Source organism: Mytilus trossulus, chromosome 12 (genome assembly GCF_036588685.1).
Source record: "Mytilus trossulus isolate FHL-02 chromosome 12, PNRI_Mtr1.1.1.hap1, whole genome shotgun sequence".
NCBI lineage: Eukaryota > Metazoa > Mollusca > Bivalvia > Mytilida > Mytilidae > Mytilus > Mytilus trossulus.
This window is the reverse complement of record NC_086384.1, coordinates 26,085,294-26,103,999: the sequence shown is the minus strand read 5'-3', so window position 1 is coordinate 26,103,999 and position 18,706 is coordinate 26,085,294. Positions and strand designations below refer to the sequence as shown.

Here is an 18,706-nt window from a genome sequence, read left to right as displayed (position 1 = left end):
ACACTTCGATAAAGTTTTGATAATTTTAACTGAACAGTCAAGTATGATCATTCAATATGGACAGTTACTAGTATTAAAAAGGACACATGTCTGACTCAATATCTAATGTATAGGAAAGAGTTGTGATGCACCCGCTCTTCAAAAGAAGCACTTCTATATAGTATTGATAATTTTACTGAACAGTCAAATATAATCATTCAATATAGACAGTTACTTGTATTAAATAGGCCACATGTAGGACTCAATGCCTAATGTAATATAGGAAAAAGTTGTGCATATACTCTTCAAAAGAGACATTTCAATATAAAGTATTGATCATTTTAACAGACCAGTCAAATATTATCATTCAATATGGACAGTTACTAGTATTAAAAAGGACACATGTCTGACTCAATATCTAATGTATAGGAAAGAGTTGTGATGCACCCGCTCTTCAAAAGAAGCATGTCAATATAGTATTGATAATTTTACAGAACAGTCAAATATAATCATTCAATACAGAGAGTTACTTGTATTAAATAGGCCACATCTATGACGCAACACCTAATGTAAAGGAGAGAGTTGTGCACCCACTCAAAAAAGACACTTCAATATAGTATTGACCATTTTTACTAATCATACAATACAGACAGTTACTATTATTAATTAGACACATGTATGACTCAATGTTTAAAGTATAGGATATTTTTTCTTTATCTGGTTTATTGAATTTCTATATTGGTTATAATTTGAATAATAGAGAGTGAATGTGTTTGCTCGGTATATATAGTTCAATTGTAGTGGGAGGTTCCGAGAGACCTGATCCCCGTGTCGATATATGACATTGATTATATCATTGCTGTGAAGATAGAAATTAAATATCCTCTAGCTACAAAAAAAATGTATATCATTAATACAATGTTATATTACTACTTTACATGGCTTTGAATCATTAATAAAATGTCAGAATGTCCTGTAAACATTGGTAAATGGAATAACTGATCAAAATCATTCACCGAACACCAAGTTTGATTCCGGATATTACAATTTTAGGGATTTTTATTGTTCCCTCTAGGGGTTACAATGCCATGGCTGAATGAAGGCAAAAGGAAAATGTAATAAGATGTCTTCTAGCTACAAAGAATTCTTAATATCATTAATGAAATGTTAAATCATGAACTTTACATAGTTGTGGAGATAAAAATTAAAATCTCCTCCAACAATCATCATTTATAAAATGTCAAACCGTCCTGTTGATGGAATTACTGATCAACCAGATAAACAGAAAGAATTATTAACTGTTACTAAATACATAGTGGGTACTGATTGCTTCTTTTTATAAAATTCCTTTAAAAAGGGAAAAGGCACATTTATATCTAATAAGGGAACCTATTGTAGGATTAAATATTGTCCGCCTTGAAATTGTGTCCACCGTACACTTTATCACAGTAAATTGTGTCCACAGATATAATGTAATGAAATATTGTCAGGACGAGATTTACCTATGAAATAATGTCCACTGATGTGAAAAAGTGTCCTCAAAAGAAAGGAGAATATTTCACCTGAAAAAGTGTCCATCATAGACATGACAGAAAAGATAGTATTTCACACAAACGAGTATCCAATCACAATACCTTCAAAATGTATATAAAGCTTCAGTTCTTTAGTTTTTAAAATTAGCATGGGTGATTTGGCTCTTTTAATTGACAAATTGCATGTACGTTATCTAAAGTATTGAATTCATACAAAATGTGAGCATCACCATGTGTGAATCAAACATAAATTAGACAATAAAACACATGTTCTTATACACTCAAAAACAGATAGTCGTAAAAAAAAAAGTTCAGGTAAAACAGAATTGGATATCTCAGTTGGAAAATGTTTATCAATCAAAACTAGTGAAATATTTTGATTAATGTTTTAACTGTATTCAGCTAGACTGCTACTAACTCAAATATCAACCCAGGAGAGTGTCCTATATATGTTATAGAACTTATCCACCAGAGACCAAATGATAGATATGATTGGGTCTGTATCATTAACTATAAAAGGCGCAAAGGGCCCTGAAAAGACAAAATATTAAACAATTCAATACAGATAACAAACGGACTGATTTTTGATACAACAACAAATGAGAAACATATTTGACAAACAACATCCAAAGACAACTATCGAAAAAACAGGCTACTGAGATCGTTGAAGACAGGCACTTTATAAGATAGTTTTAACTGTACCGGTATATCTGATTTTAATTTTAAACATTTGTGTATTTTTTTTTCAGCTCACATGAGACAAGTTAATTATTTTCCTCTGGGTAGCTGTCATCAGCCATGTTTATGTGACACATCTAAAATGTATTACTTAAAGAATGATCAGCGAGACCATTGCAATTGTTTACTGTATGAAGGATCTTGTCCAGCTTGGCAAGTTCTATCACTTCTCGGAAAATGTGTTTCACCAAGGTAAGGCTGACATATAAAACTACGTTTTTATGATAAAATTGAATTTATTGAAGAATTTAATGCTTCTTTTGGTAAATTTATTGAGGTGTAATATCCTTGATTGAAGTTAGATTTGTATCAAGCCCAGAAGGTGAACTCTTCATTCTAAAACCCTATAAAATTATTTAAAGAAGCATTCAAACTTATAATTGCATTTTTTGCCAGGATCGTGAAAACACAATTTTTATCAAGTTTTCTGTTATTTACATGATCGCTTCGTTGTGGAAGCTCATGTTATCATCAACTTTACACCTCACTTAGAAATGGAGGTTAATTTAAGAATGATGAGAGATTGCTGTTAGCCAATCAAAATAATGTTTTATAATGAAACATACATGTTTAAATGTTATTATTCAAAAGTCAAAGGAATCAACTTGAATTGCATCTTTTGGACTGTATATGGATACTGTGCATTCTTTTTTGTGCATACATATTGGGATTGTTCAAAAATGGCAAGAAAGTGATATTAATTAACTTAATTTAAGATGCAAATTGAGCAAACAAATTTAAAGTGATTTTTTAATTTGGTCAAAAAGATTGCACTGGTAACTTAATTTAATTCTTTTTTTTTTCTTTTTTTTTCAGGGATGCAGAGTTAATAGAAGAGAAAACTAAACCTAAGAATCCAGTGACATTTCCTCCATCTTTTGTCAATCCAGGGGCAGCAGGTACTTGTCATTATAAATATAAGCAGAGATCAAATGAAATAGATTTTTGGTCAGATCCATTTTTAAAAGAAGTTCCAACATAGAATATAGAGGAGAAACCCATGGAACCCTCCTCCTTGATCCACCACAGGATGAAAGCCACAAAACAGCACCATAGTTCTTTCAACAATGATAAAAAAACATTTCATATTGTTAGCTATTAAGGTGGCTCGTGGGTACAAAAATTTTAGCAAAAAATTAAACCTTTATATTTTCATTACAAATTTTATTTATGACACTATTAGTTGTTACTTTATGATATGGTACAAAAAACAACCCACTAAATTGATTTGGTTTGGCCCCAGATGACTTTAAAAATTGAAAAAGCTCCAAATTATCTCCCTTTGGTGCAAAAATGCCATTTTTTTGCCTTAAATTTGAAATTTTTTTTTTAACTCATCGGTGACCTATATTTTTTATTATTGTTTTCAAATAAGCTGTACATAAACTAAATAATTGTAAAATTTAAACAATTTCTTATATTAGGTTATTTTTTTATTTCGATATTTCCTCTTTTTCTCCTATTAGTTCAACAGAAAAAAAGGACATTAACAAAAATGTATGCTTCTTCCAGAGGCAGATTTTAGCTTAAATGAACGGTGACCCCATTTTTTTATTTCATTTTTCTTTTAAGTATATGATAAAGTTCATTTATGAAAAAATATATCGAAATCCTATATTAGGGAAACAAAATCATTTATACCCAGGAGCCCCCTTAAGGGCCTGGTCTTGAAAAATGTAACATAACCAAATTGCCTGATATCTATATGAAGCATTAAACAGAAACAAATGTGACAAAGAGCTATGAAAGACAAACCTTTGAATAACACTTCCTGACACACATGTGACAGAGAGCTATGTAAGACAAACCTTTGAATTACACTTCCTGACACACATGTGACAGAGAGCTATGTAAGACAAACCTTTGAATTACACTTCCTGACACACATGTGACAGAGAGCTATGTAAGACAAACCTTTGAATTACACTTCCTGACACACATGTGACAGAGAGCTATGTAAGACAAACCTTTGAATTACACTTCCTGACACACATGTGACAGAGAGCTATGTAAGACAAACCTTTGAATTACACTTCCTGACACACATGTGACAGAGAGCTATGTAAGACAAACCTTTGAATTACACTTCCTGACACACATGTGACAGAGAGCTACGAAAGACAAACCTTTGAATTTCACTTCCTGACACACATGTGACAGAGAGCTATGTAAGACAAACCTTTGAATTACACTTCCTGACACACATGACATGTGACAGAGAGCTATGTAGGACAAACCTTTGAATTACACTTCCTGACACACATGTGACAGAGAGCTATGTAAGACAAACCTTTGAATTACACTTCCTGACACACATGTGACAAAGATCTATGTAAGACAAACCTTTGAATTACACTTCCTGACACACATGTGACAGAGAGCTATGTAAGACAAACCTTTGAATTACACTTCCTGACACACATGTGACAGAGAGCTATGTAAGACAAACCTTTGAATTACACTTCCTGTAATATGCTAAAATTAATGGAAAGTTATGCTGAAATGTTTATAACTGACTAGTCATTTAGTAGTATTTTTGTTATCAGACATTTTGTGAAAAGTGATTCAGATAATTCAATTATCTCTCTTCAATTTAATTTCTTACATCACTCATTTACATACACCATTTGTATTCATACTACATACCAAAAAAGATAGTTCTTTGATAATCATCAAATCATTATACGATCGCACAATTTGAAAAAATTTTCGTCGTATACATGTATTGCTATCACGTTGGCGTTGTCGTCGTCGTCGTCGTCTGAATACTTTTAGTTTTCGCACTCTAACTTGAGTAAAAGTGAATAGAAATCTATGAAATTTTAACACAAGGTTTATGACCACAAAAGGAAGGTTGGTATTGATTTTGGGAGTTTTGGTCCCAATGTTTTAGGAATTAGGGGCCAAAAAGGGCCCAAATAAGCATTTTCTTGGTTTTCGCACTATAACTTTAGTTTAAGTTAATAGAAATCTATGAAATGTTGACACAAGGTTAATGACCACAAAAGAAAAGTTGGGATTGATTTTTGGGGGTTTTGGTTCCAACAGTTTAGGAATTAGGGGCCAAAGAAGGGCCCAAATAAGCATTATTCTTGGTTTTCGCACAATAACTTCAGTTTAAGTAAATAGAAATCAATGAAATTTAAATACAATGTTTATGACCACAAAAGGAAGGTTGGTATTGATTTTGGGAGTTTAGGTCCCAACAGTTTAGGAATAAGGGGCCAAAAAGGAACCCAAATAAGCATTTTTCTTGGTTTTCGCACCTTAACTTTAGTATTTATAAATAGAAATCTATGAAATTTAAACATAAGGTTTATGACCATAAAAGGTAGGTTTGTATTGATTTTGGGAGTTTTGGTCCCAACAGTTTAGGAATAAAGGGCCCAAAGGGTCCAAAATTAAACTTTGTTTGATTTCATCAAAAATTGAATAATTGGGGTTCTTTGATATGCCAAATCTAACTGTGTATGTAGATTCTTAATTTCTGTCCCGTTTTCAAATTGGTCTACATTAAGGTCCAAAGGGTCCAAAATTAAACTTAGTTTGATTTTAACAAAAATTGAATCCTTGTGGTTCTTTGATATGCTGAATCTAAAAATGTACTTAGATTTTTTATTATTGGCCCAGTTTTCAAGTTGGCCAAAATCAGGGTCCAAAATTAAACTTTGTTTGATTTCATCAAAATTGAATAATTGGGGTTCTATGATATGCCGAATCTAACTGTGTATGTAGATTCTTAACTTTTGGTCCCGTTTTCAAATTGGTCTACATTAAGGTCCAAAGGGTCCAAAATTAACTAAGTTTGATTTTAACAAAAATTGAATTCTTGGGCATCTTTGATATGCTGAATCTAAACATGTACTTAGATTTTTGATTATGGGCCCAGTTTTCAAGTTGGTCCAAATCAGGATCCAAAATTATTATATTAAGTATTGTGCAATAGCAAGAAACTTTCAATTGCACAGTTATAAATTCAGCAATAGTAAGAAATCTTCAATTGCACAGTATTGTGCAATAGCAAGAAATCTTCAATTGCACAGTATTGTGCAATAGCAAATATTTTCAATTGCTCAGTATTGCACAATAGCAAGAAATTCCAATTGGATTTCAATTGGAGTTATCTTTCTTTGTCCAGAATAGTAGTTGAATCAACTTAAATCATTGTTTTATACAATATACAATGTATATTCACTTTTACTACCAACTGATAGATTAAAACAATCTTTACCATTCAGTCATTGTCAGTGATAACAAGCACTTTTTTTACATTTTAATATTTAATGATGTATTTAAATGAGTAGTTATTGTTACAAACTTCATTAGAAATTTGAATTGAGATCAGTTTTGTAATAAGGGAAAGGGGGATGTGAAAAAAAAATTGGGGTGGGGGGGGGGTCATTTTTTTTATTTCAGATTTCATAAATAAAAAGAAAATTTCTTCAAACATTTTTTGAGAGGATTAATATTCAACAGCATAGGGAATTGCTCAAAGGCAAAAAAATTTTTTAAGTTCATTAGACCACATTCATTCTGTGTCAGAAACCTATGCTGTGTCAACTATTTAATCACAATCCAAATTTATAGCTGAATCCAGCTTGAATGTTGTGTCCATACTTGCCCCAACCGTTCAGGGTTCAACCTCTGCGGTCGCATAAAGCTGCGCCCTGCGGAGCATCTGGTTTGTACTGCGATAGGAAAGTTGCTTTAGAATATTAGTTCCAACTTGATGAAATATTCTGTAAAAGTATTTCAACTGGAAGGCAAATCATATTGCTTGACTGACTGGTGATTGCATTACACTGCATCAGGGAGGGCATACCATAACATTTGTATCTAACAAAATAATGCAGGTTAAGAATGCATAATATTTGTTCCAGCTTGAATTTTGACATTAATTAAACTCTTTTTTTTTCTTCAGAAAATAGTAAAAGTAAAAATACAGATTCTAAGAGTAGTTTGTCGACTACTAGTTGGTAAGATACAGAAATATTTACATGTTATTACATACACAAACATTTTCTATATAGAGAATAGCATACCACACTGTATGACATTGAGGCTTACAAGTATAAGTCACAGTAACTGTACAGCATTCAACAATGAATCAAAACCATTATGAACAGAAGCCTATAAAATACCCAGAAATAACAAATGTTAAACAATTCAAACAAAAGAAAAAGTAATGGCCTGATTTATGTACAAAAGAAAAACAAAATTCAAATATGATATACAGCAAAAAATCAGCAATCAGTTACATCTGAATAGGACAGGTCCTATTTTGGTGGCATTTATTTACTGACAGTGGCTATTACATTGATATATTGAGCTCAGTTTTACTGACAGTGACTTACATTGATATGGGCTTAGTTTTACTGACAGTGGCAATTACATTGATATGGGCTCAGTTTTACTGACAGTGGCTATTACATTGATATATTGGGCTCAGTTTTGCTGACTGGCTATTACATTGATATATTGGGCTCAGTTTTACTGACAGTGGCTATTACATTGATATATTGGGCTCAGTTTTACTGACAGTGGCTATTACATTGATATATTGGGCTCAGTCCATTGATATGGGCTCCTTTTTACTGACATTGGCTATTACATTGATATGGGCTCAGTTTTACTGACAGTGGTCATTACATTGATATGGGCTCCTTTTTACTGACAGTGGCTATTACATTGATATGGGCTCAGTTGTTCTGACAGTGGCTTTTACATTGATATGGGCTCAGTTTTACTGACAGTGGCTATTACATTGATATTGGCTCAGTTTTACTGACAGTGGCTATTACATTGATATGGGCTCCTTTTTACTGACAGTGGCTATTACATTGATATGGGCTCAGTTTTACTGACAGTGGCTATTACATTGATATGGGCTCAGTTTTACTGACAGTGGCTATTACATTGATATGGGCTCAGTTTTACTGACAGTGGCTATTACATTGATATTGGCTCCTTTTTACTGACAGAGGTAAGTGGTACCTTTGATGAAAAGATTGTTAAGGGACTTCACATCAAACAGCACTATAGATTCTCAAAAATGACTAGTGTAAAACCATTCAAACAGGAAAGTCTATGGTCTAATCTATTCAAAAAAGGCTTTTGTATAAAACTATTGAATAGAGTTTTAGCATTGACATAATAATGATTTCATTGTTTAAAAATATTGTTTATTTCTTTCATTTTAGCGTTTTAATATCCATAGTGTTAGTGGCAGCATTTATTGCATTAATAGCATTTTTGTATCTCAGATTTTATAGACAGAAAAATCGTAAGTTTTCATATAGTTTAAAAATTTATAGCAAAGAAAAAAAATATCCTTTGATTTTTTTTGGCCTATAATACAATATTTGTCCAGAACTTTTGAACATTTATCCAGATACTAGTTTTGTTGGAGACTATATATATAATGTTTGAATTACTATCTGGTTTAAATAGAGTGGTAATCTCTTATACTTGATAGGGACCTGTTTTAAAAGAGAGTGGTTATCTCTTATACTTGATAGGGGCCTGGTTTAAAAAGAGTGGTTATCTCTTATACTTGAAAGGGGCCTGGTTTAAAAGAGAGTGGTTATATCTTATACTTGATAGGGGCCGGTTTAAAAGAGAGTGGTTATCTCTTAAACTTGATAGGGGCCTGGTTTAAAAAGAGTGGTTATCTCTTATACTTGAAAGGGGCCTGGTTTAAAAGAGAGTGGTTATATCTTATACTTGATAGGGGCCGGTTTAAAAGAGAGTGGTTATCTCTTAAACTTGATAGGGGCCTGGTTTAAAAAGAGTGGTTATCTCTTATACTTGAAAGGGGCCTAGTTTAAAAGAGAGTGGTTATCTGTTATACTTGATTGGGCCTGGTTTAAAAGAGAGTGGTTATCTCTTATACTTGATAGGGCCTGGAATAAAAGAGAGTGGTTATCTCTTATACTTGATAGGGGCCTGGTTTAAAAGAGAGTGGTTATCTCTTATACTTGATAGGGGCCTGGTTTAGAGAGAGAGGTTATCTCTTATACTTGATAGGATCCTGGATGGCATTGAACATGAGATAACTTTTCATCAGACAACAAATGATGCAGAAGTAAGCACATATAAATTACTGTACAGACTTCAACATTGAGCAACTCATATAGAAAAGAAAGCTATAATAGACCCTTAAATGAAGCATGTAAAACCAGAAAAATACTGGCATGATTTAGTGTACAAAACAATAGATAAAATAACAACCTGCCATCATGAAATAGCCTAGAGTGTTGAAAGTGGATGCCCTGTTTTATGCTTTGGCTACATCAGTCCACACTATTTTGATTTTACTGCAAATTTGAAAATTATGCCTATTATAAATAATTTTAATGTTCTCCAAAATTAATGAAATTTTAGGAAATAGGACCTAGGGATCCTTGTGTCAATGGTTGAGAATTATATATGACTCAAGCTTTGTTGTTATTTATCTTTTCAGACAATACTCATGGTACTGAAAGAGTAATTTTACCAGCCGTCAACAGACCAGTGGCTAATGTCCATCCTCATGCAAGAAATGGTCAGTTTTCTTAATCCTGACATTAACTGTGGGTACCAATTTTCTTGGATTTCAGAAAAAATATATTTTTGTGGATATAAGATGTCATTGTTTTGCCAAAGTTTGTTTACAAGTCTGAAAATAATGTGTACTAATTTGAAAACGAAAATTTCCAGCAATCCTCTACCCATGAAATTGGTACACCACAAATAATAATGAAACCACTGGAGCACATCACAGGTTCTTTATATACTTATTTATTTTCATTAAATGGTGATAACATAAATAGAACCAATTTTTCTACACCAAATCGGTATATCAAAAATCTTCAGTGATGCTCGAGCAAAAATATTTAAAAATCCAAAGCTTATTAAAAAAAATGAAAAGCTATAAACAAAAAAGGACCAAAAAAGTATAGCCAAAACAGGGTTAGGAATCAGACCTTCGCACTGTCTTCATAACATTGATTTTAATAATTAAACATTTCAAGTTTTTAAGAAAATAAAATATCTGATATTGAGAGAATTCCATGATTAGTTTACCTGTGAATGTTACCTGCCCACCCTAACATAATACTATAAACTCTTGATTGATTGTTTTCTCTTGTTTCATACAGAAACATATAAAATGTATTTGTTGGTTTTTACACCCACATCCTGTATATCTGTTGACATATCAGTCATAAAAATGAAAAAGGACATAAAAATAATTGATAATAATAACTTAGGTAATAATCTATATTTTTTCCTGTTTTCAGAAAACAAAGTGACAGCAACAGTGACAATAAGTGCTCAGCCAGTCAATGTAAATCATTATCTAACAGCACCAGCTAGTCTGGTCACATCTCTAGCAAACAGTCATGTAGAAACAGAAGCATCACCGTCAGTACCAAACAATCCCGGCACATGGCCGTCACCTGATACTGAACAGCCATTAAATTATGTGGACCTTTCACCGTGTCATTTATACCAATCAATACGGAGACAGCAACCTATTGATGGGTCACCTGACATTGCGGCATCACAGCCTTTATTACACAATGTAGAACATTTATATCCAAGTTTACCACCGTCAACAAACTTGTTGTTTTCACGATGTTCTTCACAAGACTCAGAAATAGATGATGATAATACAAATGTGAAATCAACGAGCTGATTTGTGTATATTTTACAAATTGTAAAAAAGCATTTAAAATAAATTAACCTCTTTTTACTGGAGTTTATATTTCACTGAGGAAATTAATTAATAATTGTTTTAAAATTTTGTTATTGAATCTGTGCGTTTTTGTCACTTTTTAAAAAAAATTTTTTTTTACATTAATGGGTTTTTGTGTCACTTCTGTGCCTTTAAAAATTTATAAAATGACGAACGCATCTAATTTTCATGCGTTAGATTTCAATATAAAAAATTGATTTGAGTTTCATTCCCATTTATTATTCAATTACCCGACATATTTTTAATATTTTTTTTTTTAAATTTTATTCATTAATTTTATTTATGAAGAAATGATTTAGTTTGGTTTTGAATAATTTTTTCAGTGATTTGTAAACCTCCATGAAGGATTTTGAATGTACATAGACCTTTTTTTACATGTACAGAGATTTTGAATCAATATTTATCATAATAATATATGCTAATGTGTCAAACTTTTAGTAGATATAGTTTTTGTTTATGTATGTACTTGTAGAAAGTGAATTTTAAATTGCTCACTTATAGAATTAGGATCTTTTAGACTACATAAAAGGGTACTCTGAAATGTTTTACTTTACTAAAATATTCATGATTTTGACTGAATGACTGAGTTTTTAAACTCTTCATTTCCTCATTTTTCATACAAAGATGGGCTGCATAACCAGGAGGGGTAACAAAAGATGTAATTTTAAAGAAAGAAAAAAAAAAACAGTTACCTGTATGCTTTCCATAAAACCTGATCAATTTTTTTTAGATCAGAAAATTTTAAGGAAATCAAGGGGTTCTCAAAATCAACTATTCAGTCTGAAATGAATTTTGGTTTCAATATGTTTTTTATAGCAATTTAGGTCACATAAATATAATTAGTAATGATATGACATTATGGGATGTTAAGATTGTTGAATCATGTAAGAAAGTTGAATGAAGTGGTAAATAGAATGTTAAGGAATTGTTTTGGACTGAAGTTTGGAAAGGTTCAAGGTCAAATACAAGGTAAAAATAAAAAAATTGATCTTCTCTAGAAAAATTACATACAAAAGAGTAAAAATAATTTTGATGTGTATTTTTCATATTGATGAGGGCAGCACTGTACATTTGTACTACATTCAACGACAATATCACTATTTTGGGATTTTATGAAAAATTTTATAAAAACTCCTTCATTTCCATTAAAATTGTTTTTCTTTTTTCATTCCAGAAAACAATATTTTTGATAATCATGATAATAAAAAAGAAAACACTCAAAATGCAAATAAGTAAAAAAATATTCTTACAAATATGTAATTATGCTGATGGTGAATTTGTATAAAGTTTTCTTCCATATTTAAAAAATAAATATGGAAATATTTGAATAACACAAAAAACATGTAAATATGATCATGTTTATCAGCTTTCATTGAAAGTTTATTCTATATATGAATGCCACAAATCATCCAAAGTGGCTTTAAGAAAAACAAAAATCAGATAAATATTTCATCATTGTCTCATGTATTTATTTCTAGAAAAGATTTAATTAAAAATTCATTTGACATTATATGCCTTTTAAACAATGCAAGACCATCTTGGCAAGCATTTTTATTTGTTTCCATCCGTCCTTCAGTCCTATTTATAATTAACAATGGCTCACAAGGCAGCATCGTAAGATATAAATATGTATGTGGTGTCCTAATTGTTGTCATAGAAACACATCCAGATGTTTGTTGTCGTGCTAATTATTTATGTGCATATCAGTCGTGTGTTAACGGAAACCTTGTTCATTTCACGAACCTTCTACATATCGGAACATCATATGTCTTTCCATATTGAACTGAAAAAGTTTGGGTCCTTTAACCATTTTTTGACAATTTGTGTAATTTTTTTTGTACCAGCAAATATATTTTGTTGGTGGAATAATTTACAAATTGCTCATATGTTCATATCCCTTACATGAATATGTTGCAAGACTAATTGTTTTAGAAAGGATTGATATAAGAGGAGAAATTTTCCCGAACCCTTTTTTATTTCATAATGGATTTTAACCTTGTGGAGTTGTGTAAAACATCATTTGATTTATGTGAAAATTTTATGCAAATAATTGTACAAATTATTGATTATGATAATGCATTTTTACATATTTTACATTCCAGTTCATGCACTTAAACAAAACAGATAGTTAAAAAAAAAAATCTGTTCAGTAATTTTTTGAAACTTTTTTAACTCCCATTATTCCAAATAGATAAAACCTCTCCTGTCATATATTTTTTTTTAAATTTGGTAAAAATTCACAACAACTTATAATTTGTCTTTAAAAAAATGATATGATAAGCCCATTAATTCCTGAGCAGTAAAACATCATATGAACAGTGCCAACTTGCCATGTACATATTGTGAGTGTCATCTGCCATGCTTTACATTTACATATATATGCATGTTGCTATTATTGCCATAGTTCATAGACCAATTTCCATTTAGTGAATGTGTCCATAAACCATAGCATGTGTATAATGAAGAATAAACCTTAGGATCCTTTAATCCTAAAACAAATGTAGAAGGTGCTTTAAAAACAGCTGATTCAGTTGATTTTGGACAGATAATTTTTACAATGTCAGCTTATTATGTAAAAAAAGTGTATTGACATTTTGTAACTCATCTAGTCGGTTCAGTACAGTGTAATAAATGTTAGATCTCAAATTCATGGAACAAACGTACTAAAATCACTTTTTCTATTGTTAAACAAAAAATAGATATACTATTGTTCTCAGGTGTTTAAACATAAAAAAATGGCAAATTTATCCTTCATTTCTACAATCTTGAACAATCACAACTCATTTCTGCCAAAATAATGATAATATGTAGTTATCAAACAATATCATGGCACTTGTTAAACAACATATATTTGTTTAGAATTTTTTCATTATGTGCATTCTCAAAACAAGTCTATAGAAATTATGTCATTAATAGTCTGAAGTCATGTCCAGTTAAAAAAAAAACAGTTTGTAAATTTTTACGTTATACAAAATCACCTGATAACATTTAATTTAGCAATATGCATAGTTCTGTTCCCAAGTTTCTACAGATAGTTTGTCCTTGAGTTGTATGACCTTCAGTACTTGTTGTTTTTTATTTTGTATTTTTTCAGTGTATATTTATCAGTATTACTTATTGCCTCTTTTATATTTACTCTCTAGTTGATCTAGGTCTTGTGTTTGTAATTGTATCTTCTGTAAATGTCATTTTTTTCTTAAAATTCTGTTTTTCACAGATATCTGTGTATATATAACTGATGTTTTATTTTATGTATGAAAGCCTGAACCTTAGTTTTATGTAATGCTTGATTTGTATGTCTGTACTGCAGTTTTTATGCATACTCCAATATGTCACTCAATCTCATTACATATCCAAGATGAAAACCACCAGAACTACACCAATTAGAGCACAAGTTCACTCTTTATATCTCCAACTTCTGAAAGAACTTTTGTGAAGGTACATGTATGTAAATTTTGTTTTGATTTGACAGTCATAAGGTTTAAAGAGTAAACATATCTTGTTTGGAGTAGTAAAAACAAAATAAAAAAATATTAGACATTTATCATCACTAGTTTCTGAAAGTGCATTTCATGGGCTCTTGGGAAAGGTCATAAAGGTCAATTAGACCCCTGGAAAGTAAAGCTTCTTGTTACTTTTGATTTCTTTTTTCACTTCATATCAAATTTTAACAGAGTTGGAGATACAGAGAGTTAATTGAAGTACTGTGATACAGTTATTTATACCTATATAATAAAACAATTGGATGATCTAGATTGCATAACCTTGTCAAGGTCACTTAATTTAGGTCAAAGTAAGTGATTTTATTTGAAAGATTTTAGAAACCATATCTTGAATATAGCAGCTTATATTATAGTATCTAGTTATATTTGATATATTATTTAATTATAGTAAAGAGGCTCACTTATGTTTTCTTATAAAACTTAGACTGCATTTCTTCAAACCAATTCTCTTTTAATTGGCCTTTTTTGTTTAAATTGTGAAATGAGCTATTGAGACAAAACTCTACTTTAGTAGAAATCAAGAACTTTCACAAAGTGATTCTCATTTCAATAATTTATGATTTATAGTAAATGCTATTTCTTATATTCTGATTAGATTTTACTACAGTAGAAAATTGGTTTAAAGATGGACCATCTTTGTTTTGAAGGATTTCTATAGTACCCGGTTTATAGTATAGTTCTGTAGGCATTTTTAAACATTCCAAAAGATCAAGTTAGTAGTAAAACTTGTAACTTTGCATTTAAAAATCTATGTTCTCATTAATGAATTACAATTGTACATTATTTTAAATGAAGTTAAAACTTGTTATACAATGCTGTTATAAATGAATATTAAATAAGTTATGTTTTGAAACTTTGTATGCAAATTTTACATTTGACATTCCAACTTTGGTCTGATTATGTTGTAAGAAATTGAACGTTAGAATTTTTCATAGGTCTGTCATACAAATGGACATATTTCACAAGTTTATTTATCTGTTGATGTCCTGAGTGAGACATTTTTTTTAAAGAAACCGTTTTACAAGTTAAAAACAATGTTTGTATTTAAAAGAAATTATTAAAAACATGTAATAAAATAATTTCTGTATTTATAGTACTCAACTCTGTCGTAAAATATAAAGGGTATTGCTAACTTGATAGGAACCGTGTAGTTATCCAATTTACCTCAAAACTTAATATTCAGATTTACTCTTGTGATAATGTTCTATTTGTATGACAGATTCTGGTTGGAGACTTTTGAAACAATAGAGCAGCATGTTTAGGAGAATAATATTGAAAAAAAATGGCAATATATGTGAAAATTTATATAAAAAATATATCTTTACATAATATATCACGGAGTATGTCACTTTTGTTTAGAACTATAAAGACCATTTTTACAGAGAAAGTCATTCTTTATAATGTGATAAACTGAATAATAAATCTTACATAGTATGTGTATGCTCAAAATATTAACCAAGAATTCATTTTAAACTATTTTTCAAAAGACCCAAAATATTATTTGGGTAAGCAAAACTTCTCAAAATTTTCTGAGTTACAATAATTAAATTGAAGAAAAGATTGTAAAACTGTTAACATTTTTAACTGCTGAAATGAAGTCCAGTTTGAGTACAAAAATGCAATTTGAAAATTAAGTTTAAACATGCTTACAATTGGTATGAAAGGGGACATAACTCTGTAAAAATGGTTTTGAAGTGACATTAACAAGATTTGTTGATTTTTCAGTGGTTTGACCGCTTTGTTATAGAATCTTTGCCTTGCTTTAAGTGGATTGTACTCACTATAAAATTTGTGATTTTTTTATACAATTGTTGTTTGTTGTTGTAGAAAATGTGACACTTCTAAAGTATAACAGTATAAACTGTTTCTTAACTTTAATTTGTGATTTACATGTATATATGTATTAAGGGTTGTCCTGTACATTTACAAACTATATGACAATATGATCTCAGATTCTTAAATTGGTGAAAATGGTATAAATGATATTTTGTATTGAATCATGAATTTGTGTAAAAAAAAATTTGATCACAAGTTTGATTCATTTTACATATTCATCATAAGACATGATAATAAAAAATACTTAAAAATAAGGTTGTTAAATTGAGTCATTAAAGTGGAAAGTTGATAAAAAAAATAGTTTCAATTGATTAATTTATTCATTTGTAGTTATTATTTTTACTAAAGTTGCTATTTGTAAAGCATCTGTCAGCATGGTAATCAGTTGTGGCTTTTCATTTGCTTCTTTGCTTGGTATTAAAGTAATTCAGTGCTTGTAAATTAGGTTGCAATGGTGAAAATATTGCTACGAGCTAATGTTAGATGGCTATTCTTGCTTTGTTTTCGTTTTGCAAGATAAGAATGCAAAGAGTTATATAATAATCACACAACCACAAGAAGCGTGCAGTTAAATCCTAATATTTTTATAACTGAAGACATGATATCAAGGTGGTTGGCCATATCGGCTGATAGCTGGGGAACCACAGCTCTAAGGTCCTTATGTTATTTTTGACTATTTGCAGACCAACGCAAATAGTAAAAAATAACCTCAGGATCTAAAAGCGATGGTTCCCTAGCTAATTAACTGTAGGTAGTAAACACTGGTATATCTAGTTAGAGGTTATAAAAAAAATGAAGTATAGGATGATATAAACTACAATTTCAAAAGATTATAAAATCTGTACTGATCTGTGAATATTATGTTTTTATTTACACAAAAAATTTAAAGACTTATTGATTTGCTCATTATAAAATCATTTCTATGTTAAGTCACTAGTACAACTGTATTGTAAAGTTTTGCTTTTTGTTTTATATTTATAACCTGTTTTTTGTGCCATATTTTGATATTATACACTTTCTTATGGCTGTTCCAACAATTCATACCTTTTTGAAGAGGGAAACCCAACCTCAAAAATGTAATTATGCTGTGAATGTTATTTCATTAAAGAAAAAACGTTAGACGTGAGGGAAGGCTAGCAGCAGTAAAAAATGACAAATACCAGAGTACAAAACCCTACACAGAAAACTAGTTTGATACAAAAAAATCATAAATTGACTGCTACACAAGAAACTTTAATCTTCTTTGGTGCAAAGCCTTGTTTGTATTGTTGGAACAGCCCTTGATTATATTTTTAATTTAAAAGTGCTTAAATGTAAATGTTTTTTGTTTATAAAAAGTGCAATATACATATTCTTTTTATTTTAATTTTATATATAATTTAATGATTTTATTTCTTGGTTTCGTTTTATTTGTTGTTTATTTTGTGGATAACTGGTTCAAATCTATTTTTATAGAACAAAAACTGTTATTTTATTTATTTCAATTTGTTCTAAAATAAAATAATCATTAAATAATGCAACTGGACATATAACTTTTTCAATCCATAACAATTCTGTAAATTATTTCATATGAAATCAGAAATATTCATTAAGCATAAAAACAAATTAAAAGTTAAGGAAAAAAAAAAGAAAAAATCACTTAGATTTGAGGGTTGTAATAAGGGTACCATCATGACGATAACAGTAAAATTTCTTTTCAAATGACATAAACAGTAATTTTTGGTGTTTGACACTAAAATGTACACTTTCTTTTAGACGGTAACAACAGACTGATTTTGACGAATAATGTTATTTTTTCCAAAAATGATGGTAATTTTTTGAGACCTCTGACAAATCGCCAATAAGGACATTTGACGAATCAGGGTAAAATTTTAATCAATTTGAGGCTAATAGTAGCTGAAAATGACTGTTTGACCCCTGATGTTAAAGGGCATTACTACCCTCAGATATGCTGACACGGTACATGTCAATGGTACATGTACTCTCTATTGTTAAGAGCTTACAATGATTTTTGCTTCATAGTGATGAATTTATATATATTCTGAGCTAACCACATTCCATATTTTTTAAAAAGGAATTGATTTTGTATATAAATTCAATACATAATTGGCAGCAGGTCTTGAGGCCACATTGATGATCATACCTAGCTCTTCCTAAATTCTGTTTAAAAAATTGTATTTTTATTCAGTTAAGATTTTTCAGGCTCAAAGTTTTTTTGTTTTGTTTACAGATAAGTAATACATTGTAATAGTATGTATTAAATTGATTACATAACAGATAAGTAATACATTGTAATAGTACGTATTAAATTGATTACATAACAGATAAGTAATACATTGTAATAGTATTATTAAATTGATTACATAACAGATAAGTAATAC

General features: G+C 30.2%; 1 protein-coding gene across 4 annotated transcripts in view; it reads left to right on the top strand.

The window, feature by feature from the left end:
• LOC134693646 (uncharacterized) overlaps positions 1–11,193 on the top strand; it is a 40,171-nt gene extending 28,978 nt beyond the window's left edge. For all 4 annotated transcript variants that reach the window (XM_063554517.1, XM_063554520.1, XM_063554518.1 and 1 more), the window contains exons 4-9: positions 2,261–2,441; positions 3,066–3,148; positions 7,171–7,225; positions 8,450–8,532; positions 9,712–9,792; positions 10,529–11,193. In XM_063554517.1, the coding sequence (XP_063410587.1) occupies positions 2,261–2,441; positions 3,066–3,148; positions 7,171–7,225; positions 8,450–8,532; positions 9,712–9,792; positions 10,529–10,926 (881 nt within the window). In that variant the 3' untranslated portion in view covers positions 10,927–11,193. The remainder of the gene's footprint in view (positions 1–2,260; positions 2,442–3,065; positions 3,149–7,170; positions 7,226–8,449; positions 8,533–9,711; positions 9,793–10,528) is intronic.
• Positions 11,194–18,706: the final 7,513 nt, after the last annotated feature.